Below are 26,912 nucleotides of genomic sequence, written 5' to 3'. Positions count from 1 at the left end.
TAAAAACAAGATTAAAATACAACATTAAAATGCATCCTCTTTTCAGTAGAAACTCAAATCAAAAAAAACTTTTTGGGGGATGAAAACGTCAAGTCTTGCTAGCTGCTTTGCTTCTCAATATTCTCTGCTTGGCCTCTGTTATTTTCTGCTACCGATAGGGAACCCACTTAAGGACTCTATATGGGCTCTTGGGTACACCATAAGAGAAAAGGAGCAATTTTTTCTTATAACACGGGGCTTCATTCATTCAGAGACGGGGTTCCACATACCCGATACATGTTTTTTGGACAGCTAAGCTCTTGCCGTTCCTGTTGTTGCATCGTTGTCTCCAGGAGAGGCTGACCCCCCCAAAAACCCCTCCCCTCCTTGCTCTCTCTCTCTTGCTCCAGGTCCCCTTCACCTACATTGAGTACGAGTCCAACGGGAAACTCTGGCCCAGCGTCCACCAGCTCTTCAGCGCTGTCGACCGCTACCAGCTCGCCAACTCCTACGGCCTCTTCCGGCGGATGACGGGGGTCGGCGGGCGTCCCGAGGTGGTCTTGGAAGGCAGCTATGACAAGGAAACATGGACGGTAATTCATGGAGATAGATAGATAAACTTTATTCGCATTAGCCAACGGCCATAGCAACATAAAACAAGCCATATACCGTATTTTTCGCTCTGTAAGACGCACTTTTCCCCTCCTAAAAAGTAAGGGGGAATGTGTGTGCGTCTTATGGGGCGAATGCAGGTGGGAGGCTCTGCTCAGCGCTCCCTTTAAAGAGCCGCACGACTCTTTTCCTCCCTCCTCGGGGAAAAGCCCCCAAGAGCCGGACACACTGCACGCTTTTTAAAGGGAGTGTGACTCTTGGGGGGGGAGCCTTAGTTGCACACAGCCTCTCCTGGGCAGGGGATAAGAATAATAATTTTTATTTATACCCCGCCCTCCCCAGCCAAGGCCGGGCTCAGGGCGGCTAACAAGCAATAATAAAAACAAGTTGAACGAATACAACTTAAAAACAAGATTAAAATACAACAATTGAAATATTGAAATATAAAGGCTCCCCTTGCCCGGGAGAGGCTGTGCGTGGCTATCCCATAAACCAGGACAGCAAATGGGATCGCTGCGCTGTGATCGCGCTGGCAGTCCTGGCTTCTGGGATTCAGAATATTTTTTTTTGTTTTCCTCCTCCAAAAACTAGGTGCGTCTTATAGAGCGAAAAATACGGTGTGCAATTAAAAAGACAACAATGGGTAAAAAGGGCAATCAAATGACCAAGATTATCGTTCAGATAGTGGCCCTTAATCTCATTGCACCCTTGATCAACCTAGCAACCTTTGCTGTTGTCTGATCATTTTGATCTGATAACGGAAAGAACAATGTGGCTGCAGATGGGCGGCCTGGGATGGTAAGTACCGTAGGTGTGGCGTGATGATCTCATTCCTCAGATCTTTATAAAGGGGACAGGACAGGAGAACATGAGCCACTGTTTCCAGATGGCCATCTCCACAGGGGCAGAGTCGTTTCTCAGTTGGAATCTTTTGGTATCAGAGGGCATCACCTCCAGTCTGGCCAGTGCGAAGGCACGTCTGTATTTTGGGATAGTTAATTTATACAAATATGGTGCCAGGGAATGAAACTGAGAAGGGGGAAAAAAGGCATACCAAGGACAGAGTTTCTTGATGATGGCCATATTGTTCTGTTGCTCCTAAGTCCTTCAGACACTGTCCAATTAGCCTTTTTGCTTTAATAAAGCCCGTCGTGAGAAGCTGATGTGGGTGGAGTCCGCAGGAGAGGAGTTTTTGGTGCACGCAGTTTTAGACCACACACTTTTATCCTCCTCTTGGAGGAGGATTCGGGCCTCTTTTCTGCCTGCAGCCGCTGATGCCATCCATGGACTTTGGCAAAACAATGCTTGCACAAGGTGCTAGACCTCATGGAGGACGGGCACAAGCTGGGGCAGCACCAATGAGTCATTTGCGTGACTTCGGAGGCAGCTGGTGGTGGAAGCACAGCATCCTGGGAGTTTGGGTGGTTTTATTTATATATATCACATATATATATTTATTTATGTGCAGTCGTACCTTGGTTCTCAAACGCCTTAGTACTTGTACATTTTGGCTCCCGAACGCTGAAAACCCGGAAGTGAGCGTTCTGGTTTTTGATCGTTTTTCGGAAGCCAAACATCCGACATAGCTTCCGCTTGAGCGCAGGAAGCTCTTGCAGCCAATCGGAAGCCGCGCCTTGGTTTTCAAACGGTTTCGGGAGTTGAACGGACTCCCAGAACAGATTCTGTTCGAGAGCCAAGGTGCCACTGTATATCATTTGTAAAGATATTTGTGCATCCCTGTGTCATAGAAATAGAAAGTGGTTTGGTATGTTCTTAATTGCCTGCATAAGCCTGGAGGAATATAGACGTTTTCAGCAGGCATTTAAAAGTTTGCTCGGGAGGCACCTGCTGGGTGTCAAGTGGCAGGGAGTCTCACAGGACTGGGCCGATGACACCCAAAGGCTCACTTTCCCGTGGTCTTCCAATGAACCTCACTGAGCTGGGATATAAGGCTTCAGGCGATGTGTGTGTGATCAGTGCCCCTCTCTCCCTCTCGCCTGCAGGAGATTGATTTCATGTACAAGCCGGGCAACGTCAGCGCTGCCCCCCCTGTCGTGACCCCGCACCAGCCTCGCCTCGACTGGCAGATGTGGTTTGCCGCCCTGGCTCCCCAAGCGCACAGCCCCTGGTTCACGGGCTTCGTCTACCGCCTCCTACAGGGCAAGAAAGAAGGTGAGAGGAGGGAATTACAGAATTCTGATATTGGGGAAGACTTATTACAGCTTCTCCTAATCAAGCTGTTTGTCTAATTCTGACTTCTGTTATTATTGCTGTTGGTTCATTTGTTTTAAAAAAAAAAGAATATTTTTTTTATTTTCAATGCAAAATTACAACAGAAACTACAAACATTAAATCCAAAATAAAGCAAAACAAACAAGAAAAAGAAACAACCAAAAAAACAACACATCTACAAATAAAACCTTATCATCATTCTAATCATTACATACATATACACATATTGACTTCCTTCCTTTGTTCTAAGACCTCAAAATTTTTACTCTTTCTAAATTATTGTGTCTAATGTAGATTAACTCTATATACTTTTTGCACCATTTTTCACTTTCTTTAACCCTGCAAAGCTTCATTCGTTATATACCGATATACTTACTCCAGAACAATATCTTTTCATATACTCTTTAGCACAATCCCATTCTTTTACTAATTTTTAGTCCGATTGTCCACTTATGAATGCTGTGAGTCTTGCCAGATGTGTATATTTGCAAATTTTAATTTGCCACTCTTTCATTGATGGAATTTTTCTCCCTTTCCAATTTTTTGCTATGAGCATCTGTTGTCACATAGAGGAAAACTTTCCTTTGATTATCAGGAATATCGTTTGTGATTGCATTTGTATATCCCACCTTGTTTTCCAAAGGAGCTCAAGGTGGCAGACACAGTTCTTACCCTAAACCCACAAAAGGCCCGTGGGTCTAAGTGGGTGGGACATCCGGACCCATTGGGCCTGAAAGAACTTCCTTTCCCTCCCACAGTGATCCATCTCGTGCAGGTGGACGACTCCAAATACCCCTTCATCTCCAAACCCCCAACCTACATCCGGGCTCAGCTGTACAAATACTGGTTCACGGACGCTGGCCAGGATTGGTGAGTGACATGCAGCGCTTTCTGGGAGAGGATGGGGAATCCTTCGTGGCTGTTTCGTCCTCTCCTCAACCATCTTCTCGTGGGAATGTTCAGGGAGGCAGGAGAGGATATATTGTTTATTAATATATTGTTTATTAATTTCCTTCCTAACTTGCGCTAAGGACGCAGGTGGCACTGTGGGTTAAGCCACAGAGCCTAGGGCTCACTGATCAGAAGGTTGGCGGTTCAAAATCCTGCGACAGGATGAGCTCCCGTTGCTCTGTCCCACCTCCTGCCAATCTAGCAGTTCGAAAGCACATCAAAGTGCAAGTAGATAAATAGGTACCACTCCGGGAAGGTAAACGGCGTTTCCATGCGCTGCTCTGCTTCGCCAGAAGCTGCTTAGTCCTGCTGGCCACATGACCTGGAAGCTGTCTGTGGACAAACGCTGGCTCCCTTGGCCTATAGAGCGAAATGAGAGTCGTCCGCGACTGGACCTAACAGTTAGGGGTACCTTTACCCTTTTAACTTGCGCTAGCAAGTTCCTTTATGTAGCAGAGTTATATTCCCCTTTTTACATGCACAGCAGATAGCTGGTTGCAGGCTCGTGTGAGCCTCTCACTATTACACAATGCAGTCTGTCTCAGATTGAATTGTACATTCCTGGTAAGTTCCCTTGAATCCCTCTTAAAAGAATAAAGACGCCACAATCTTATTCAAAGTCAATAAAAGAAGTTTACTCACATCAGTTCAGAGTTGGATTCCTGAAGGCAGAGTTAGTTACAAATAGGTACATGTGGATCTGCCCCATATGGGGGAATAGTCCCAGTGCTTCTGCTAGCTGAGAGCTAGCAGAGCAGTCCTAGCTGAAAGCTGGTCAAACAAAGGAAGTCAAGAAAGAGAGGGAGGTGTGCTACGTGACTTGTCCTTTTGTTACCTGGACAGGTTAGGTCACGCCCACCTTCTGTCATATGCAAAAGGAAGGATGCTGCAGCCAGGAGGAACAAGAAGTTTCGACTGTCTGGACCAACATCCCCTTGCATGTCCATTCTAGGCAAACAAGGAATGTTGTGTTTGACTGCTCCCACACTTCTGCCACTCCCTCACTCCACCATTCCCCTCATCCAACCACAGTCCTTTGAAACACTTGCTCAACAAGTTTTTGTTTTTACTCTACTTGCAGAACCCTCCTTGTGCGTTTCCCCCTCTAGCAGCCAGCATTAGACTTCCCCTCTGCCTGGTTCCTGCTAGTTCTTTGCTCAGGCTGCGTATCCTCGCGTACGTGAAGCCTCCCCGATAACAGATTTTGCAGAATTCTGCCTCCTGCTCCCAGGATACGGGTGTGGAGTGGGTGGGGCTGTGGACCACGAATGCATCTGAACAATAACAATATGATAATCTTTATTGTCATTGTCCCATACAGAACAACGAAATTGAAAATCTACATCAGACATTCAGAAACCAACAACCCTGCTATCCCAGCCTAGTTAGCTCCCTAAAAACTCTGATACCCCTTAACTAAATACAAAATACTCCCATAGAGACTACCTTAAAGGTAAAGGTACCCCCTGACCGTTAGGTCCAGTCGTGACCGACTCTGGGGTTGCGGCGCTCATCTCGCTTTATTGGTCGAGGGAGCCGGCGTACAGCTTCTGCGTCATGTGGCCAGCATGACTAAGCCGCTTCTGGCGAACCAGAGCAGCGCATGGAAACGCCGTTTACCTTCCCACCAGAGCGGTAGCTATTTATCTACTTGCACTTTGACGTGCTACCTTACACTGCGTTTAAAACCAAAATCGCATTTGGGTAGAAACTGTTTCTCAGGCGGCTAGTCCTAGTCTTTATAACCCTGGACCTTCTTCCAGAAGGCAGAAGCTGAAAGAGATCATTTCCAGGGTGCGCACTATCCTGTGCTATCTCTGCAGCTTTCTTATGGCACCTGGAAGCATAGATTTGATCCAAGGTGGGAAGAGGGCACCCAATCATTCTCCCGCTTCCTGCCCCCCTGCAGGTCCCTCCCTCAGCGGTGGTGGAGGCGGCAGTGGCAGGAGGAATTCTACCCGGCCGTCTTCCTCGGCGACCCCGCCCTGGACAACCTCTTGGTCCAACATGGGCTTAAGGTGAGTCGAGGGGCAGGGAGCACCTGTGCCCTTTCAAGAGGGTGAGGAGGGGTGCATGAGCACAGGGGGAACAGAGGAGCATCGGGCGTGCTTGGATAGTTCCATTGGATAGAGCGTGGTGCTGATGATGCCAAGGTTGCAGGTTCGATCCCCATATGGGGGAACTGCCTATTCTTGCCAAAATGACTTCATGCGCAGAAGCATCGAATCACGACATGTGCAGACGTGGGTTGCGTTCTACTCATGTTGTGAACGGGGCTCCGGAACGGTTCCCGTTCGCATCCAGAGGTACCACTGTATCCGACTTTTAGAAGACATCTGAAGGCAGCCCTGTTTCTGGAAGCTTTTGATGTTTGATTGTGTTTTTAATATTCTGTTGGGCGCCGCCCAGAGTAGCTGGGGAAACCCAGACAGATGGGCAGGGTATAAACAACAACAACAACAAGTGGGACAGACTCCCAGGAGAGGTAGTAGACTCTCCCTCCTTCTAAGCAGAGCCACCTGCCCAGGGATGCTTTAGGTGAGATTCCTGCATTGCAGGGGGTTGTACTGGATGACCTTTGGGGGTCCCAATTCTGTGATTCTCGGGCTATGGTCTTGCCTTGCCAACACTTTCTTCCCTCCCTCGTAGGACAAGGCCTCCCCGAAGAGGGCCCCGACTGCTCCGCTATCGACGGCCCTGCAGCGAGTTCGAGAGTACCTCCACCCGTACAGCGGCCCAGCCATCATCTGGTCCCTGTACCTCACGGGGGCTGCCATTTGCCTCCTGAGGGCGGCGGGGGGCTGGCTGCTGGCGGGGGGCGCCCCCAGTGGGCCTGGGAAGCCCAAGGGCGGCAAGCGGGCGGAAGTGGACACCGGGGCCGCAGGAGACCAGGCGGCCGCCAGCGAGAAGAACGGGCAAGTGAGGAGGAAGGAGGCGGCAGCAGCGGAGAAGTCCAGGGGCCTGGCTGAGCCCCCCGCAGACGGACCCCGCAACGTCAAGAAGAAGAAATAATAATAGGTGCTGTTCCTGGAGGGGTGCCCCATTCTGTGCCCCCAATCCCACCTTCCAGGGGCTGGCGGATGCTCCCACAGGGCCCTGCCGCTTTTGGCGAGAAACGCCCGCAGATTTTTGGGGTGCGGGTCTCTTTGGGGATCTCTCTTGACCCTCGCTCCCCGCTCCTCCTCCTGTTTGGGGGGCTCTGCTTCACCTGCACAGGGCTTTCGGGTCTGGGGGCCCGTTGAACCTTTTCCTTTCCCTGCACCCCAAAGCTTTTCCCAGATGCCGCCCGTGAAGTGGCAGAGGCCCCCCAAAGCCCTTCCCAAGGCGAAGGACGAGGCTGTTCTAGGCTAGACAAAAGGCCTCTTTGGCCTCTTAAGACACCTCTGCACCCCCCCCAAAAAACCCCCTCTTTTATTTGATGCTGCTTATTGAACGCGGTTTAATTCTTGGGGCTCTTCCTGCTCCTCACGAGGAGCTGGATGCCTGAAAACTGGGTGCGGGGGGAGTATGTATCCCCCCCCAATTCATTTTTAGATAAAAAAATCTCTCTCCTCTGGATTTTTGGCTCTGCTGCTGGAGCTGGCATTGGGTGTGAAAGTCTGCTGGTCTTGGTGTGGGGGATTTACACGGGAGCTCCCCCCCCAGGGGAAAACCCTTTCTCTCTTGCTGAGCGCTGTTGTGGGGTTGTGGGTGCCCCCCCAAAAAGAGGGGCAGCAGAAGTGGCCGCCTTGCCTCAACCCGCAAACTTCTTTCTGGGCCAGCCCCCCCTATTTTCCTGGCCCTTGCCTTGATCTCAATTGTGCCTCCCTTTCCCCCTCCACCTGGGGGGGCAGGTGAGATTGGCTTTGCCGCCCCCACCCCTCTGCTGCCCTCTAGTGGGAGGGCCCTGAACAGCAACCTCAGTGGGCCTGTTGATTCTAGCAGATGCCCCCCCCCCCCCAGGAAGGAGGTGCGCTGCCGGCGCCCAGAGACAGAGTGATCTATAATTTTCTAAATAAAGCCTTTACATTCCAGCTTTCTTTCTCCTGTGTGTGTTTGGGGTTGGGGGGGGAGCGTCTTGTATGTCTGGGCCCCAGGAGCAGGAATGTGAGGAGTCTGGCGCCCCCAGAGGATTCAAACCCGTGCCAGGTTTTCCGACCCTCTGCTTGAGTTTTGTGGCGCTCTACCAGTTGGGCTCCTGCCACAGTAAGCCGGATCTCATGCTGGTGCAGCCAAAACATGCTGTCAACATAGGAGCCTGCAGGATTAGGCCAGCGCCCATTCTGTTCTCGCAGGGGGCAACCGGATGCCCAGATTGGGGGGGGGGGGACGACCAGCAAGCAAGATGGCCACCTGCTTTAGCTGAGATACCTGCATAGCACGGGGTTGGACTAGATGACCATTGGGACCCTTTCCAACTCTGATTTTGTGATAGGATTTGAGCCCAAAGGCAATGGTCTCCCCCCCCACACACACACCTTGCAGCTTCCAGCAACCTGGTGCTCAGCTTTCCTACCTCCAGCCGTGGAGGAAGAGCAGAGAGCACAACCTGCCGATTTTGAAATTAAAAAAATTAAGGTCTTATGTACAATAAATGTTCATAAATGCACCAATCAAGCACGTACATCGATATATATACGCCACATGTCTGAAACGCCCCCCCCCCCAGAAAGTCCTGAAACCATTTTGTCCCTCCCAAATTGACCTCAAACATTTCTCCGCAAGGTCAAAGGAAAAAGCCTCCCCATTGTCTCCTCCTTCACAAATCCTTTCTTAAGGGTATGTCTGTGTATGAATAGGGTGAGCCTGTGACCTGGCTCAGGAACTAAGTATTTGTCATTATGAAAGACTGGCCAGGCTCCCCAGGGTATCCAGTCAAGTGACCATTAACAGGTAACCTGCCAGACAGGAGATAAACAACGCACTCGGATTTCTGCTGTAGACCACCCTTTCTGTGATGTAGGTATGATGTATCTATGGGTGGTCTTGGACTCCAGGACGGGCAATTTAAAATGTCTATATAAGGGCAGGCACACCTGGGTTCTGGGTCCTCCTGTGTGTGAAGGGGGCACCCTGTTGCAACAGTTCAATAAAGATCAGGCTTACTAGCTGCTTTGCTTCTCAATATTCTCTGGTTGGCCTCTGTTATTTTCTCCGACTGATGGAGAACCTACAAAGGACCCTATAAGGGCTCTTGTGTCCCCCATAAGAGAATGAGGGCAGATTTCTGTTCATTACAATTTGAATAGCGTTTTATTGGTTTTTGACAGAGGGATCTTGCGCCGTTTCGAATGGATTTCCCCTTTTTTCGGAAAACATGCTGAAACGGCCTGAAGTGTGTTGCCCTCCCACATGTTTCCTCGCACCCTGTTCCTTGCAGTTGCGAAGTCCTCGAGAGATTGGCACACGTCCATCCTGCAGCAGCGGCCGGGTCGGCGACAAGGAAGCAGAGCCCATTTTGAGCATCACCAGGAAAGCTCACCTGGGCAGTACTTGTCAATCAGGCTCTGGTAGTACGGCTTCAACTCTGACGGATTGGGCAGCTCCCCACACTTGGTGTACAGGTCAAACTTGCTGCAAGGGGGTGGAATAAGGAAGGTGGGGTTGCTCCCTGGTACCCACAGAGTGCCGGCTGTTGTCGGACTACAACTCCCATCATCCCTAGCTAGCAGAACCCAGGGGTCAGGGATGATGGGACTTGTAGTCTGACAATAACTGGGGACCCAAGATTAAGGAACACTTGCCTGGCTTGGGGGTCCAAGGTGGGAGAGGGCAGGTCGTGATCCAGAGCACCTATTTTGAACCCCGAGGGTCCCAAATTTAATCTTCAGTGGCATCTCCAAGGAGGAGACTCCCTACCCGGGGAGCAGCTGCCAGTCAGTGCTCACTGCACTGGGTTAGATGGGCCCTCTGTTACTGATGGGTTTATACTAGTAACAGTACAGATTGAGGTTGTATCCTGCCAAGACAGAAGTACTCTTTTTGGGGGGGGCAGGTGTGGAGGACTCCCTGGTCCTGAATGGGGCAACTGTGGCCCTGAAGGACCAGGTGCACAGCCAGGGAGTCATTTTGGACTCACAGCTGTCCATGGAGGCGAAGGCCCATTCTGTGTCCAGGGCAGCTGTCAGCCAGCTCATTCTGAGACCCTATCTGCCTGCAGACTGTCTTGCCAGAGTGGTGCATGCTCTGGTTATCTCCCGCTTGGACTACTGCATTGCGCTCTACATGGGGCTACCTTTGAAGGTGACCCGGAAACTACAACCAATCCAGAATGCGGCAGCTAGACTGGTGACTGGGAGCGGCTGCCAAGACCATATGACACCGGTCCTGAAAGACCTACATTGGCTCCCAGTACGTTTCCAAGCACAATTCAAAGTGTTGGTGCTGACCTTTAAAGCCCTAAACGGCCTCGGCCCAGTATACCTGAAGTAGCGTCTCCACCCACATCGTTCAGCCCGGACACTGAGGTCCAGCGCCGAGGGCCTTCTGGTGGTTCCCTCACTGCGAGAAGCAAAGCTACAGGGAACCAGGCAGAGGGCCTTCTCGGTAGTGGCGCCCGCCCTGTGGAACGCCCTCCCATGAAATGTCAAAGTGATAAACAACTACCTGACATTCAGAAGACATCTTAAGGCAGCCCTGTTTAGGGAAGCTTTTAATGTTTGATGTTTTATTGTGTTTTTAATATTCTGTTGGGAGCTGCCCAGAGTGGCTGGAGAAACCCAGCCAGATGGGTGGGGTATAAATATTAAATGATGATGATGATGATCCAGAGCACCTATTTTGAACCCCAAAGGTCCCAAATTTAATATCCAAGTGGGAGACTCCCTACCCTGGTGAGCAGCTGCCAGTCAGTGCTGACAGCACTGAGTTAGATGGGCCCTCTGTTACTGTTGTCTTTATATACCTATCTTTTCCACCGAGCTCAAGGTGGCATCTGTGGTGCTCTTGGTCTTTGCTTCATCCCCACAACCCCTGCAAGGCAGGCCAGGCTGAGAATTGGCAACTGGGGACTGGGGACCCTTGTCTCTCGGGTCCCGGTCTAGCACTCTAACCACTGAACCACGCTGCTTCCTGAGAAGAGACCCCAACGCCTCCATCCCTGCCTCTCCCTCCGTAGGCTTGCAGCCACGTACTTGAATTCTTTCACCCAGGGCAGCATCTGGAGGTCGTCCTCATTGCACAGGTGCATGTAGTCTCCCCCTGTGTGCCAGGGATAGAAGGAGTGGAAGCGGACCATGTAGAAAGCCTGCAGAGAAGGGGGAGGAAAGCCAAACTGCATCAGCCTCCACTGCTTTAGAGCACAGAGGGGTGTGCAAGGAAAAAGCCATGCAGCCCTGAAGCTTTGGGGAAACCCCACTACTGCCCCCCCCCAAGGCAAGCAGGGTGACGTTTGGACACACCCAAGGCAAGGCAGAATCTCTGGGGTTGTTGTTTAATCGTGTCCGACTCTTCGTGACCCCCTGGACCAGAGCACACCAGGCACTCCTGTCTTCCACTGCCTCCCGCAGTTTGGTCAGACTCATGTTTGTAGCTTCGAGAACACTGTCCCACCATCTCGTCCTCTGTCGTCCCCTTCTCCTCGTGCCCTCCATCTTTCCCAACATCAGGGTCTTTTCCAGGGAGTCTTCTCTTCTCATGAGGTGACCAAAGTCTTGGAGCCCAGCTTCAGGATCTGTCCTTCCAGTGAGCACTCAGGGCTGATTTCCTTCAGAATGGAAAGGTTTGATCTTCTTGCAGTCCATGGGACTCTCAAGAGTCTCCTCCAGCACCAGAATTCAAAAGCATCCATTCTTCGGTGATCAGCCTTCTTGATGGTCCAGCTCTCACTTCCATACATCACTACTGGGAAAACCATAGCTTTCACTATACGGACCTTTGTTGGCAAGGTGATGTCTCTGCTTCTTAAGATGCTGTCTAGGTTTGTCGTTGCTTTTCTCCCAAGAAGCAGGTCTCTTTTAATTTCGTGACCCTAAGTCAAAGCAGGGGAGACTCCTTCATTGCACTGCCAACACAGATGCCATCAGAATTTAAGAACTCTGAAAATGTTTCGTCGGCAAAAAAGCAAAAGGAAACTTATCAGTCGTTTGTGGGAGAGCTGTTGATGGAAATAAACCTGCTTATCTCACATGGACTTTGCTCCTTCTGCACCGCCTCTCCCTCCAGCAAACAACATGCTAATTAATTGCTGATAAGGAATTTGGTCTTAAGATTTTTCTTGCCGAAAGGCAGATTGGAAAATAAAAACAAATCTGCCCTTTGACCCATCTTGGCAGCCTCACTTTCCCCCTTTAATTTCTACCCAAAATGGATTAACTTGGAATAGCTATTGGATTGAATAGCTAACGGCTCTGTGAGGGACGTGGGTGGCGCTGTGGGTTAAACCACAGAGCCTAGGACTTGCCAATCAGAAGGTCGGTGGTTCGAATCCCCGCGATGGGGTGAGCTCCCATTGCTCGGTCCCTGCTCCTGTCAACCTAGCAGTTTGAAAGCACATTAAAGTGCAAGTAGATAAATACGTACGGCTCTGGCAGGAATGTAAACGGCGCTTCCGTGCGCTGCTCTGGTTCGCCAGAAGCAGCTCAGTCATGCTAGCCACATGACCCAGAAGCTGTACACCGGCTCCCTCGGCCAGTAAAGCAAGATGAGCACTGCAACCCCAGAGTCGGTCATGACTGGACCTAATGGTCAGGGGTCCCTTTATCTTTACCTGCATTGGTAGTACAGCAGGATCGTATATTATGTGAGGGTTATGATCTGGCAACGGCTCGCACATGCAAAAATGAGTATCCTTGAACTGCCCCTGTCAAGACCACCCATCTGCAGTGGGCGCACCAGGCAGGTCTTGCCCCCCCAAGCGAGGGGCAGAGAGCTTTTAATAAGGTCTCTGCCTTCCTTCCTGGGCAAGTCCCAGTCGGCCTGCAGGTTCTGGGATGCTCTCGCGAGATCTCTCCAGGCTGTCCAAGTTCCCACATCTCATATCTGTGTGCCTTGCAAAGTTCTGGGGTAACCAGGAGAAATTGCTGGCATTGTTTTGAGGAAGAAAGTAGGGGTGTTTCCGTTCTCCACCAACCCTCAGGGCAAATACTTAGGGCTGCCACATGTTCTGTCCATTTTTGCAGGAGCTGAGCCTTTCCTGCCCTGCAGTGCGGTGCAACTACTCTAACAATGTAAGAAAAATCACCAAAGGAAAGTTTGAAAGAATATTGGAAGCTAGATATTCAGGAACAGATTTTAGATGAAAATTGGGAAAGAATCTTTCGGCAACCACCCTTTGTTGCGACCTCTAGGATAATCCAGGAACAAGGGTTGAAGTTTGTACAAAAATGGTATTACACACCTGTAAGGTTATATCATATTACAAAATCTGGAAGTAAGAATTGTTGGAGGAAATGTGGAGTGATGGGAACATACAGACATATGTGGTGGGATTGTCCGTTAGTTAATGAATTTTGGGAACAGATTGGTATAGAAATATTGGGAATTGTGGGTAGGAAGGTGGAAATATCTAATCTAAATTAATGGTTCTTATTAGCCAGAGTAGCACCGAGTTAGAAACAAAAGATGAATGCAAATGGGTAAAATTGATGGTAATTGCAGCCAGACAGGTTATAGCGAGTAATTGGAAAAATGCAGAAGAGCTAGGGGTGAACCAATGGAGGGAAAAACTGAAAAATATTATAATCTTAGAATATCTAACTGTGAAGATGCATAAAATGAAAGGGTTTAAGGTCAGTGAGAAGGCGGAGGATTGGTTTGAGAAGATACTGAATTATTTGGGTAGGTTTGAACAATTTGGGGCAATTGAAATGTTAAAAGTTAAATAAACCTTGTGTTGGGAGGAGTGTTAAGGCATATAGAATTGTACACAGGGTTGATTTGAATATGTTATTATTGATTATGTATACCCAATGTATCAGCCGCCTGGGGGTTTCACTGTTTGTGTTTTCATAGAATCATAGAATCATAGAGTTGGAAGAGACCACAAGGGCCATCGAGTCCAACCCCCTGCCAAGCAGGAAACACCATCAGAGCACTCCTGACATATGGTTGTCAAGCCTCTGCTTAAAGACCTCCAAAGTAGGAGACTCCACCACACTCCTTGGCAGCAAATTCCACTGTCAAACAGCTCTTACTGTCAGGAAGTTCTTCCTAATGTTTAGGTGGAATCTTCTTTCTTGTAGTTTGGATCCATTGCTCCGTGTCCGCTTCTCTGGAGCAGCAGAAAACAACCTCTCTCCCTCCTCTATGTGACATCCTTTTATATATTTGAACATGGCTATCATATCACCCCTTAACCTCCTCTTCTCCAGGCTAAACATGCCCAGCTCCCTTAGCCGTTCCTGTTTTGGTTGTTGGTAAAAAATATTTTAAAAAAAAAAACAAACCAAAAAAATTGTAAGATGAACCCTGCAGAATCAGGCCCATGGCCCTGATCATCCTCTTCTCAGAGTGGTCAACTAGGTGCCTCTTCTGCTGGGAAACCTGCATGCAAGAGCCTCCTTTCCTCCTGTGGTTTTCAGCACCATTGGTGCCTCAGCTGTGGAGGCAGAACAGAGCCATTCTGGCTCAAAGCCACCAATAGCCCTCCATAGTTTAACTACACATTGCATGAAGTACATCTTGAATTTTTCAGCATCAATGGATACCCAGGAGTGCCAGCATTGCTCCAAGTGGTTCTCAACCTGTGGGTCCCCAGTTGTTGTTGGACTACAATTCCCATCATCCCTGAGCTCTGGCCTTGCTAGCTAGGGGTGATGGGAGTTGTAGTTCAACAACATCTGGGGACCCACAGGTTGAGAAAGGCTGCTCTAATCAGTGGAACCAGCTGCACCAGGAAACACTTTTCTTCTTTCTTCTTTGGCGATCCCTCGTAGCCAAGTAAGATTGTCCTCCACAAACACGGTTTTAACAGTGAGTCCTTAAGTGACTGTGGAGGCCAATTCTGGATCCACACGTCCTTCCACAGTGGGACATTGGTTTCCGGGTGGGAGCTGATCATGGTGAGGGTTTGCCAAGCGTGCCTTCCTCTTAGCACGTTTCTCCCTTGCGTCCTGAGTTCGAGTGTCTTCAAAGCCCATGACAACTTTGGTCAAGGCTGTTCTCCAACTGGAGCGCTCGCAGGCCAGTGTTTCCCAATCATTGGTGTTCATACTACATTTTTAAAAGATTTGCCTTGAGAGAGTCTTTGAACCTCTTTTGTTGACCACCAGCATTACGCTTTCCATTTTTAAGTTCGGAGTAGAGTAGTTGCTTTGGAAGACAATAATCAGGTATCCGCACAATATGACCAGTCCAACAAAGTTGATGTTGAAGAATCATTGCTTCAACACTGGGGATCTTTGCTTCTTCCGGGGCACTGGTGTTAGTTCGCCTGTCTTCCCAAGTGATGTGTAATTTTTTTTGGAGATGCTGTTGATGGACAGCTTAAAGAAAAACACAGAGAGCAAAACCAACCCCTGTATAAGGAAACACTTTGCACAGACCTCAGACAGGTGTTAGCAAACTCGACTCTCCCTCTTTGCTTCCAATAGAGTTCCCTTAGCCTCACATTAGGTGCTGATGGTGCTTGCATCCTTACCAACTTCCAAAAGGCAAAACAGAGAAAGTGTTGTTATCAGTGCTTTTTTTTCTTTTTTAAAAAATGTTTAGGGGTACTCTCATTTTGACTCAAGAAAATCGCCATTTTATAGTTCAAATCAGGGAAAATAAATACAGTCAATGGACAAAAGTACAAAGATTCACAAAATGTTTAGGGGTATGCGTGTGTCCCCCCCCCTGAAAAAAAGCACTGGCTGTTATTATTTTACCAGGAACAAGTAGGAACAAACAAGTAGGAATGCATTTGGGGCATAGATGATGAGATCTCCAGCTTACCTCCTGAGGGAGAGCAAATTTGTTGTGCTTCATCACTTTGTACATGTACTCTGGAGTGGAGAGAAGAAGAGAAACAGAAGACAAAAGGGGGCTTTGTCTCCTCTTCTGGGTACTTCTAAACTGCTCGTTGTTTTTGTGATTTGAAAGGCACAATGCACTACAGACTTTGTTTAACAATCAAAAGTTTGGCGGTCTTGAGATATTTGCTGATGCGAGTTTTGGAAGTGACACTACAGACAGGAAAAGCACATCTGGAGTTTGCTACATGTACAACCAGGGTCTATTTGATTGGTCGTGCAAGAGGCAAACAACAGTAAGCTTAAGTTCTTGTGAAGCTGAACTGAATGCACTGTCTTATTTGCTTGTGGATTGTGAATGGTTGTTACAATTGTGTAAAGACATGGGAATTAATGTAAAGTGTCCAATCCAGGTTTATCAGGACAACAAAGCATGTTTGGCTTTGCTGACTTCTGAAGGTTGTAAGCAAAGCACGAAGCACCTGCAATTGAAGCTGCAACATGCTAGGGAATGTGTTCAGAAAGGACTCGTAACGGTGTCCTACATGCCAGGAAATGAAATTCCTGCTGATTTGTTGTCCAAGGTTGTTCCGAAGGATCAACACTATACTTATGTACAGAAGCTGGGTTTGTACTGAGATTGTACTGATACACTGCCCAGTGGTGTTCACAGAAAGGGGGAGGAAGTTAGGTTTCTGTTCGTGCTGCTGTGCAGTGCTTGGAGTCACAAGACTCTGTTTACATTCCAGAGATTCCAGATTGTTGGAAGTCTCACGGGAGACAGGAGACGGATGTTGATTTTACTGGTTTCCTGTTTCTTTGTACCAATTGCCCCTCTGCTTTCACAGAGAAAGGATGCATATTATTTTCTGTCTGCATAGTTAGAAATAAAACTCTTAGCAATGCAGCTCATATTTCTCGTCCTTCTGCTGCTGCTTGGATACTCTGCATAATGGGAACGTGCCTGGAGCCTCATCAAAGGCTTAGGTCGTTAGTCACCGTCAGAGGACTCAACCGGAGGAGTAGCTCGGTCGAACGCAAGTCCAACAGCCAGCAGATTCAGGCTCCACGGCACAGAACAGACTTTTGCAGAAAGGAAAGTTAGTGAAGAAATACATTTGATAGCAAGGGAGATCATTTGCTTGATCCAGTGCTATAGAAGCTCCCTACTGCTTCAAAAGCAGTGGATGTCATAAAACCTCTCCACAAGCTTAGTTGAAACCAACTTTTTAATTTAGCGTTCCATAGCCTCCTGCCTCAGATGCAAAGCTGGAGCTCTTACCGTCGTGGCCCCAGGACATCAGGACATTCTCCAAACCACAATGAGGCTGGTAGATCCCATACTTAGTGCTGAGGAGGAGAGAAAGAGAAGACAAATCTCAAGGCTTGCTCCCCACCGTACCTCAGGCTCCTCCTTACGAATGGTCCAGGGGTTATCACAAGAGATGAGGTCTAGATGGGCTTCTTAGGTTTTTGTCCCTCCAAATGAAGGGCTCTCTTTCTCCTGCTCATGGAACAAAACAGGGATGCGAGCAAATGCTTACTTGTACAAGGGGTTCGTCATGTCAGGGTTGTTGTGGAAAGTGGAGTCCCGAAAGACGACAGAGTCCTGGACCTTGCAGCCCACTGGAAAAGTGTCGCCCACCACGGCCCACTGGAAGAAATGGAGGGGAAGGAAGGGCAGGTCAGTGAGGGTCTCTCCCCCCATTCCTCTTGGCCGTCCAGAGTGCCTGCAAACCCGTTTGTTCTTTGGCCTGTTTTGCTGAGCCTCCATCCCAGCCTTGTGTTCATTTTCAATAATAAACCGGGCAAGGACTGGGTGTGTCACCTTTCTCAAGGAGAGGAGCTGAACTAGGCTCCCCAGAGAACCACAATATTGTCAATCCCCCAAACTCATCCCGTTTGCGCAAGGACTTCTGATGGTGCACTGCAGCTTCCCGCTCCTCTCCCTGAACACCCCCCTGCACCACCCCCAAATCTGCCTCAAAGGCCTGGAGAGGGACCCCCAGAATAGATCTTCAAGGGCAAGGGAAGAGAGGGAAGGGAAGTTGTGTTATGTAAGTGGAGATTCTTCCGTGAACAGATCACTTAATTGGATATACCCGTATTTTTCACTCCATGACACACTTTACCCCTCCTAAAAAGTAAGGGGAAATGTTTGTGCATCTTATGGAGCGAATGCAGGTGGGAGGCTCTGCTCAGCGCTCCCTTTAAAAGAGCCACTTGGAGCGTGTGTGTGGCACTTGGGGGCTTTTCCGGGAGGTGTGGGAAGGCACAGAGGGGCAGCCTGTCAGTCCCTTCCCACACCTCCCGGAAAAGCCAGCAAGAGCCGCTGCCAGGCTCTGCTGAGCGCTCCCTTGTAAGAGCTCCCTTTTGCCCCTCATCCCGCTTTGCTGGGAAGCCAGCAGAAGAAGAGGCGCTGTGCAGCTCTCGCTCTTGCTCTGCTGGCTTCTCAGCGAAGTGGGAGGAGGGACGGAAGGGTTTAAAGCAAGAAAAGCGAGAGCCTCTTACATGCTCTGCGCAGAATATTTTTTTTCTTGCTTTCCCCCTCTAAAAACTAGGTGCATCTTATGGAGTGAAATATATGGTAATCTAGCAGCTCAACAACATATTTTAATCATTATTGGCATTCGTTTGGGATGGGGGTTCAGTCTGGATGATGTGGCCCAAGAGGCTCCGTGGTTTAGACCACAGCGCCACCCACGTCCCCCATATCCCTAATTAATAAACCAGTGTCTCCACAGACTTTCATTCCAAGGAAACCAAACCCTGGACTCCCCAGAGTCTCTCTCTGCTCAGAGTTGAGTGGTGTGTAAAAGTAGCATGATTCCATATGCCTCTTCAGACTGGCACTTCTATGTAGCGTATAATAAGTTCGTTGACTAAAATACAACATTACAGATGTCAAATGCAGGTGAGGAAGGAGGGGTCAGGTGAAATTTTGCCCTGTTTGGGGTTCCTAGGCACCCCTGCTAAATTCCCTGATAGGAGAAGATCGGGGAGGGCATGGTCTCTCCTGCCCAGGGACCCAGGAGCTGAGCATTAGGCAAGGTAGCCTCAGAGGGGGCAACTTGCTTAACGGGGATCACGAGGGAGACTGGGTAAGTATGTAACCTTTCTGCTTACCTGTGGCTCACCAACGAGTGCCAATATCTTTCCAATGTCATGAAGTAGCCCGACCAGGTGAAACCAATCTGCGGCGAGAAAAGAGAGGCATGTTATACGTTGAAAGAAAATTGTATGAAAAGGATGTGTCTATGGTATTTAGCTCCTAGCAAAATAGCAAAAAAAGTATAAAACAGGCTCAAATGTATGCTGGATATGTAAGGAAAAAGAAGGCACCTTTTATCATATGTGGTGGAATTGTAAGGTAGTAAAAGGATTTTGGGAAATGATATAGAATCAGTTGAAAAAAATGTTTAAAGTAACCTTTTTAAAAAAACAACAACGCTGAAGCCTTCCTTTTAGGAATTGCAGGTGCTGAAATCCCAAGGGAGCAGAAAAGGCTATTTATGTATATGACCACAGCTGTGCAGATGTTATTGGCCCAGAAATGGAAAGAAGATAAAGTCCCTAGCAGAGAATAATGGCAGATAAAGTTGATGGACTATGCCAAAATGGCTAAAATGACCAGAAGAGTCAGAAATCAGGAAGGCCAAAATTTTAATAAGGAATGGGGGAAATGTATACCTTATCTTACCACTGTAAACAGTTACAATTGTGTGTGTGTGTGTGTGTGTGTGTGTGTGTATGATCACTACTAAAAAAGATGAAAAGAAATCTATTCCCCAGGTGGAGTCGCCAGCCACTCACCTTTGTCGGGGTGTGCCCTTCGGATCCCCTCCGCCGTCTGATAGGCGTGATAGGAATTGGGGAAATCGACGTCGGGGTCCGATTCATCGACCACGTTGTCCAGCAGGTCCAAGGCCTCCATGATGGTCATCCGACGGAGACGGCAGCCTCCATACTCCTCATTCTAGGGAGAGGGGACTGTGAGGACACTATTATTGAACCATGGGTTGGGGGAGCTCAGCCAGAAGGTGTAGATCGGTGGTTCCAAATAATTGTGAATTCAATTGCTCCTGTTTTGTGTTGTTGTTTTTCTTAGTGGGCCATGCAAACCACTGTCCTGAATAATGCTTTTCTTATCTGCAGTGGTACCTTGATTCTCAAACGCCTTGGTTCCCAATCGGCAAAAACCTGGAAGTAAGGGTTCTGGTTTTCGTACATTTTTAGGAACCCGAATGTCCAATGCGGCTATTGTTTGCGGGGCGCCTGCACCAATCAGAAGCTGCGCCTTAGTTTTCGAACATTTTGAAAGTCGAATGGACTTCCGGAACGGATTTAAGTTTGGGGCTTTTGTTTTTGCTATTTATTTTGCGTTTTTGTTTTTGAGGCTTTTCCAGTTAATTTGTCTTTGTGACTGTGGGGAATCCAGTTCAGCTATTGATTGATTGTGTGACTGCAATACATTGATTATTGCTTTCATTTTATAGATCCATGGTCTCGTTAGATAGTAAAATTCATGTTAAATTGCTGTTTCAGGGATTGTTTTTAGAAGTGTGGAACGGATTCATCCGTTTTGCATTACTTTCTATGGGAAAGTGCACCTTGGTTTTGGAACGCTTTGGTTTTGGAACTGACTTTCGGAACGGACTAAGTTTGAGAAGCAAGGTACCACTGTATAGGGTACGGGGCCCTGGGGATGAGTTGATGAAGCCAAGGGAGAAGGGGCCCAAAAACATTTGGTGTAGATTTTGGGAAATATTCGCAAAGATGGACTTCCGGGTTGGCGCCATTGATAATGGCGGATTCCCTCTGAGTCTCTGAGGGACCAGCTCCGCGGGATCGGGTCTGACCGCTGCGGCGAAGCGGGGACCCTTTAAAAATCACAGGCGGGTGAAGCCTGTGAACATGGGGACTCGGCGGGCACCTTTTGAACTGAAAAAGGTATTTAAATATACCTTCTTGAAGAAACCAGAGGCCTTCCTCCTGGGCATAGTCGGCCAATCGGTGCCAAAGAAGGATAGAACTTTTTTTATGTACGCTACAACAGCAGCAAGAATACTCATTGCAAAGTATTGGAAGACACAAGATCTACCCACCCTGGAAGAATGGCAGATGAAGGTGATGGACTATATGGAACTGGCGGAAATGACTGGCAGAATCCGAGACCAGGGAGAAGAGTCGGTGGAAGAAGATTGGAAGAAATTTAAAGACTATCTACAGAAATATTGTAAAATTAATGAATGTTAGAATGACCTTGGATAGAAATTAAGTGGTTTCCAGCTGTAATGCTTTAAGGGAATATGAAAAATGGGTTGTTAATAGGGAAAAATCTAATGTTACTATTTTAAGACCAAAGATTAGGATAAACAAAGAGGGTAAGGATTTGCTGAGCCAACAAATTGAACTGGAATACAAAAAAGGGAGGTATGAGGAGGTCCGGGAAACAAGCTAAGGAAAATAAGTAATAGAAAAATGGAGTGGTTTTTAATCATTTTTAGTTTGTATTTTTCCCCCTTTTTCATTGTAATATCTTAAAAAATTCTTAATAAATATCTTATTTTTAAAAAAGGAAATATTCGCAAAGTTTCAGGGGTCGGAGAGTGGTGTGTCGTATGCAGAGAGATTCACTTGCCTTTGATGTGCATCTTTCGGAACCGTTTTGAGAATTGATACCTGAGCTGCAGAGAAGGACCCTCCATCGCTTGTAAAAGCTGGGCGTGATGAGCCTTCCTTACCACTGGAGACCCCCCACCTCCCCAGCAAACCCACCTTCTTCTGTACAAAATCCACCGTCTGGTTGGTGTGCATCTGCAAGTAAGTGTTGTACACTCGGTCCATCAGGGGCCCATCCTGAAAAAGACAGGATTGAGAGAGACCTTTGGCACATCCATCAGCTCTTTTGGGGCAGGGAGTGGTTCTTTTTTTTAAAAAAAAATTGTACAATAAATGTCTCTTTCTTTTTGAAGGTGACCCAGAAACTACAACTAATCCAGAATGTGGCAGCTAGACTGGTGACTGGGAGTGGCTGCCGAGACCATATAACACCGGTCTTGAGAGACCTGCATTGGCTCCCAGTACATTTCTGAGCACAATTCAAAGTGTTGGTGCTGACCTTTAAAGCCCTAAACGGCCTTAGCCCAGTATACCTGAAGGAACGTCTCCACCCCCATCGTCCAGCCCGGACACTGAGGTCCAATACCGAGGGCCTTCTGGTGGTTCCCTCCCTGCAAGAAGCGAGGTTACAGGGAGAGGGCCTTCTTAGTAGTGGCACCCGCCCTGTGGAACGCCCTCCCATCAGATGTCAAGGAAATAAACCACTATCTGACTTTTAGAAGGCAGTCCTGTTTAGGGAAGTTTTTAACGTTTGATGTTTTTTATATTCTGTTGGGAGCCACCCAGAGCGGCTGGGGAAACCAAGGCAGATAGACGGAGTATAAATAATAAATTATTGTTGTTGTTGTTGTTGTTGTTTTGTTTGTTTGAGCTGCCTGGGTTGTGTTAATATATTCATTTGCTAGATTTATACTGTATCTCAAATTTTTCTCCAAGGAGCTCATGGCGGCGTTCTCACCCCTCCTCATTTCATCTCCACGACAACCTTGTGAGGTGGGTTAGACCAAGAGGCAGCAACTGGCTCCCAAGCTCACCTGGTGAGCTTTGTGGGCGAGTGGGGATTTGAACCCTGCTCTCCCAGATCCTAGTCCAATACACTAACCACTATGCCACATGGGCTCTCTTGTTAATGTCTCTATTAAACAATTACTATATTTTTCGCTCCATAGGGTGCACCGGACCATAGGGCGCACCTAGTTTTGGGAGGCGGAAAACAAGAAAAACTTATTCTGAACCCCAGAAGCCAGAACAGCAAGAGGGATCTGGCTTCTGGGATACCGTGTGGCTGTTCTGGCTTCTGGGATAACCGCGCCAAGCCTCTTCAGGGCAGTGGGATGAAGGCTCCCCCTGCCCGAAGAGGCTGCGCAGGGCTAAAGCAGAAGCCAGGACAGGCGTGTCGCTGAAGGGGCACTGCGCCTTCTCTCTCTCTGTGCAGCGCCCCTCCTTCACAGGAAAGGCGCTTCGCAGAGAGGGAGAAGGTGCAGCGCCCTTCAGCGAAGCTGGAGAAGGAACAGAAGGAGACCCTTCTGTTCCTCCTCGGGCTTCGCTGGAAAGGCGGGCCGCTCAAGGTGCGCTGCGCCTTCTCTCTCTCTGCGCAGCGCCTCTCCTTCACAGGAGAGGTGCTGCGCAGAGAGGGAGAAGGCACAGCGCCCTTCAGCGAAGCTGGAGAAGGAACAGAAGGAGACCCTTCTGCTCCTCCTCCGGCTTCGCATGACAGGCGCCTCGCTGAAGGGGCGCTGTGCCTTCTCTCTCTCTGCGCAGTGCCTCTCCTTCACAGGAGAGGCGCTGCGCAGAGAGGGAGAAGGTGTAGCACCCTTCAGCGAAGCTGGAGAAGGAACAGAAGGAGTCCCTTCTGTTCCTACTCCGGCTTCCAGGTCAGGCGCCTCGCGGCGAGGCCGAGGATCCTGCATTCGCTCTATAGGACGCACACACATTTCCCCTTAAATTTTGGAGGGGAAAAAGTGCGTCCTATAGAGCGAAAAATACGGTATTGTGCTTTCTCGATCTCAAGGTGGAGGCTGTTTCTTCAGAACTGCTCTGGCAGGGAGAGGACAGAGACATTTTGTGGGCGTCACCACCCGTCCCTCTCCTGGGTCTTCATGAGATTGCTTGGAAAATAGATCCCTTTCGTAGCAGATCTGCACTCACCTTGAAATTCCTGTAGCCCTCCTTGGACTTCCCATTCTCCGCATCGCCCTCTGGCCTGTACACCTCTGAAGGGTCACAGCCCTGAAGAAAAAGGCTCTGTGAGAGCTGGGACTTTTTATTTTAATCTTTAAATAATAAATTTTATTAGTATTTTCCATACAACAACAACAACACGAAAAGTATCAAAAAATAACAATACACAAAACACAAAAACCAGCATACAAAAAAACCACAAATCCATATCTTACAAGTTAATAATTTAAACACTAAAAAGAAAAACAAACATTGACTTCCACCAATCCCACAGCACCTCCTTTACCTCTCATTGTGTCTTCCTGTTTTCTTTATCATCTCTGTCCTAGCATCTAGATATAAATCCCTCTTTCTTATCCTTTCACTTCACAAGGTTATTCCAGACTCAGCCAGATTTCTGTCCTCGAATCTTGGATTTTAAGGTATTCATTTAGGCACTCCCATTCCTTTTTCACTTCACTTTTTGGCTTTTGTCTTATCATATCTGTCAATTTGGCTAATTCTAAATATTCTGAAAGCTTACATAGCCATTCTCCCCTAGTGGGTAACTTATTCCCTTTCCAATACTTAGCCACCAGGTTTCTTATATGTTGCGTATAAGAAAAAAAAATAGTTTTGTCCTTTGGAAGGTCATTATTTAAAATTCCTAAAAGGAATGCCTCTGGCCTTTTACTATATGATATTCTTTGTATTTTCTTTATTTCTTCATGGATCATGCTCCAAAATTTCCCAATTTCGGGGCATGTCCACCACATACGGTAGAAGGTTCCTTTTTGTTTCTTACATCTCTAGCACTTATTATTATATGTTTTATTCATTTTTGCCAGCCTTTCTGGCGCCAGGTACCACCTGTGATGCATTTTCATATAGTTCTCTCTTATTAGGTAACACGCTGTGAAATTTACATGAGAGGTGGGACTTGGAAGGGGCAGAAGGAGACCTAAATAGTCCAGCTCAGCACCGCCTCCTTACACTTCTATCCAGAGCAGGGGCGTAGGAAGGGGGACAATGAGGGTGGACCGCCCTGGGTGCCCTCACTGAGGGGGGTGACATTTGGTGCACCGCCTGCCCGCCTGCAACTCCCATGCCTACCCCGAGCCGGCGGCATTCCTCCCTTCCCCGTCTCCTCCCTTCCCCGTCTCGTCTGACCTTCACTCCAATGAAGTAGAACCTGAGTAGAAGCATCCGGATCCCCCTGGAATCTCTCACTGCTAAGGGTGGCACCTAACATTATGATCCAGGGATGGAGGTGTGATTTTTCTCTTTTTCTTACCCCTTCAGGTCAGATTTGCTACCAAGACAAGTCCAAGATGCTGCTACTAGTATACAAAGCCCTTAACAACTTGCAGCCAATTGACCTACGAGATCGTCTCACCCATACACATGCAATTGGCTGCTGCAATTCACGGAACTGGCCCCGCTCCAAGCGCCACATAATATCCCTTCCACATTTGTAAGAACTTGGCCTTTTAGTGGAGTTTTGGAACTCCCTGCCTATTGACCTCAGGCAGGCTCCTTCACTGCACTTTTTTCCGACACCTGAGAAAAACCCACGTACCCAGAGGCTTAGAAAGATGATGCAAGTTTTAATCTGCATTTATTTTATTGTTATCTCTTTTGTAAATACCTTTGAGTTTTGGGTTTTTTAAAACAACCAAGTGGTATATAAAGTTTAGGAAATAAATAATTGCATTCATCTAAGAGCTAGGGTGAAGCTACCAGCATGAGTTTGACCAAACTGCAGGAGGCAGTGGAAGACAGGAGTGCCTGGCATGCTCTGGTCCAGGGGGTCACGAAGAGCCGGACACGACTAAACGACTAAACAACAACAAAGGAGCTAGGGAGATATTTTTTGGATCTAATCCTCAGAGGAAAGGCATAATACGGGTTTTACCATCCCTGCATTCCCAGCCTTTGCTCTCTATCCTGGGGTGCCTGTCGCTGAATGGAAGCTGCTTCTACCAAGTCAGCATCTAACTCCACACTGTCTGCACTGATTGGCAGCTGCGCCCCAGGGTTTCTGCCAAGGAGCCTTTTCCAGCTGCACCCGGAGATAGAATCATAGAATCCTAGAGTTGGAAGAGACCACAAGGGCCATCGAGTCCAACCCCCTGCCAAGCAGGAAACACCATCAGAGCACTCCTGACATATGGTTGTCAAGCCTCTGCTTAAAGACCTCCAAAGAAGGAGACTCCACCACACTCCTTGGCAGCAAATTCCACTGTCAAACAGCTCTTGCTGTCAGATCCCAGAGAAGTCTGAACCTGGGACTTTCTGCATGCGAGGCCGACGCTCTACCGCTGAACTACCGCCCGCCTCCAGCACCCCTTCCCCATTCAGCCTCCTGCCTTCTCCCAACGGAGGAGCTTTGCTGGGAAAGAGGGGCTGCTGCTCACTCACCACGTCCACCACCTTCATCCTTGCAGCTGTGGGGAGGGAGATCTCTGGGGAGTCTGCAGCACCTGCCCAGCTGTTTATAGACTCTGGCCTTATGTAAGGAGGCGAGGCTGAGCTAACATGAGCCGGAACCGGGGGCAATAAGTCACCTGTTAACCTGCCAGGGGCCGAACTCCTTTCTGAGCAGGGCATCCAAGCAAACGATTAATGTTTTGAAGTTTGCAGCATCCTGCGAGGAGGAGGAGGAGAAGACTCTGTGGCATCCTATGAGGGGGACAGACGCAACTCCTCCCTCCGACTTTGCGCACAAACAAGCCCTGGGCGCCCCCAGATCAGAGCAGAGGTTGATGTTGGTCAGTTGCCTCGGTGTTTGTGTCTCAGGTCCACGGAGCATGGCCTAGCACCCTGGCAGCAAAGCGGGACCCTGCACCCTGTTCCTTCATTGTCCGGGTCAAGGTGGATAATGTGAGAGGAATTTTGAGGTCTGAGATATATGTTAAATGTTCATAAGTGTACCAACCAAGCACGTACATAGATCAGCACAGGAAGACCGACCTGAAACCATTTTTGATTCCCAAACTGTCCCAAACTGACAAATTGTTTTCTCTGCAAGGTCAAAGGAAAATGGAAAAGCCTCCCCATTGTCTTTTCCTTCACGAACCCTATCTTAAGGGTATGTCTGTGTTTCAATAGGGTGAGCCTGTGACCTGACTCAGGAACTAAGTATTTGTCATTACGAAAGACTGGCCAGGCTCCCCAGGCAATCCAATCAAGTAAGCAGGCAATCCAATCAAGTGACCATTAAATAGGTAACCTGTCAGATGAGATAAAGAAGTCACTCAGATTTCTGTTTTAGACCACCTTTTCTGTGATGTAGGTATGATGTAGGGAGGGGTGGTCTTGAGCTCCAGGGCAGGGAATTTAAATTGTCTATATAAGGCCTTGTGTGCCATTGTTCTGGGTTCCTCCTCCTTTCCTGCGGGTGAGATCAGGCTTACTAGCTGCCTGGCTTCTCAATATTCTCTGGCTGGCCTCTGTTATTTTCTCCTACCAATAGGGAACCTATGT

The 26,912-nt window shown here is 48.4% G+C and overlaps 2 protein-coding genes across 2 annotated transcripts in view; one reads left to right on the top strand and one right to left on the bottom strand.

The window, feature by feature from the left end:
- LMF2 (lipase maturation factor 2) overlaps positions 1-7,787 on the top strand; it is a 40,681-nt gene extending 32,894 nt beyond the window's left edge. Inside the window, exons 10-14 of the mRNA XM_083461163.1 lie at positions 390-572; positions 2,595-2,763; positions 3,582-3,693; positions 5,684-5,792; positions 6,424-7,787. Of these exons, the coding sequence (XP_083317289.1) occupies positions 390-572; positions 2,595-2,763; positions 3,582-3,693; positions 5,684-5,792; positions 6,424-6,786 (936 nt within the window). The 3' untranslated portion in view covers positions 6,787-7,787. The remainder of the gene's footprint in view (positions 1-389; positions 573-2,594; positions 2,764-3,581; positions 3,694-5,683; positions 5,793-6,423) is intronic.
- A 1,022-nt stretch (positions 7,788-8,809) lies between these two features.
- Positions 8,810-25,914, bottom strand: MIOX (myo-inositol oxygenase). The gene is made up of 10 exons (XM_083461580.1): positions 25,848-25,914; positions 23,415-23,495; positions 21,423-21,503; positions 19,458-19,620; positions 18,771-18,838; positions 17,189-17,298; positions 16,927-16,994; positions 15,628-15,677; positions 10,887-10,999; positions 8,810-9,327 (listed from the first exon to the last, which is right to left on the bottom strand). Exons 1-10 carry the CDS (start codon positions 25,863-25,865, stop codon positions 9,219-9,221), a joined length of 861 nt encoding a protein of 286 aa, XP_083317706.1. The 5' UTR covers positions 25,866-25,914; the 3' UTR covers positions 8,810-9,218.
- Between the last annotated feature and the right edge of the window lie 998 nt (positions 25,915-26,912).

The sequence above is a fragment of the Podarcis liolepis genome, assembly GCF_965112155.1.
Source record: "Podarcis liolepis genome assembly, chromosome: 10".
Lineage (NCBI taxonomy): Eukaryota > Metazoa > Chordata > Lepidosauria > Squamata > Lacertidae > Podarcis > Podarcis liolepis.
Note: the sequence above shows the minus strand (reverse complement) of the source record. Positions and strands in the feature narration are given on the sequence as shown.

Bases quoted from the DNA above. Each gene is read 5' to 3' on its own strand.
- MIOX (XM_083461580.1), bottom strand. The intron at 21,504-23,414 runs GTGAGTGCAGAT...TGTCTTTTTCAG, and splicing joins AGGGCTACAGGAATTTCAAG to GATGGGCCCCTGATGGACCG. The intron at 17,299-18,770 runs GTAAGCAGAAAG...CATTTCTTCCAG, and splicing joins CACTCGTTGGTGAGCCACAG to TGGGCCGTGGTGGGCGACAC.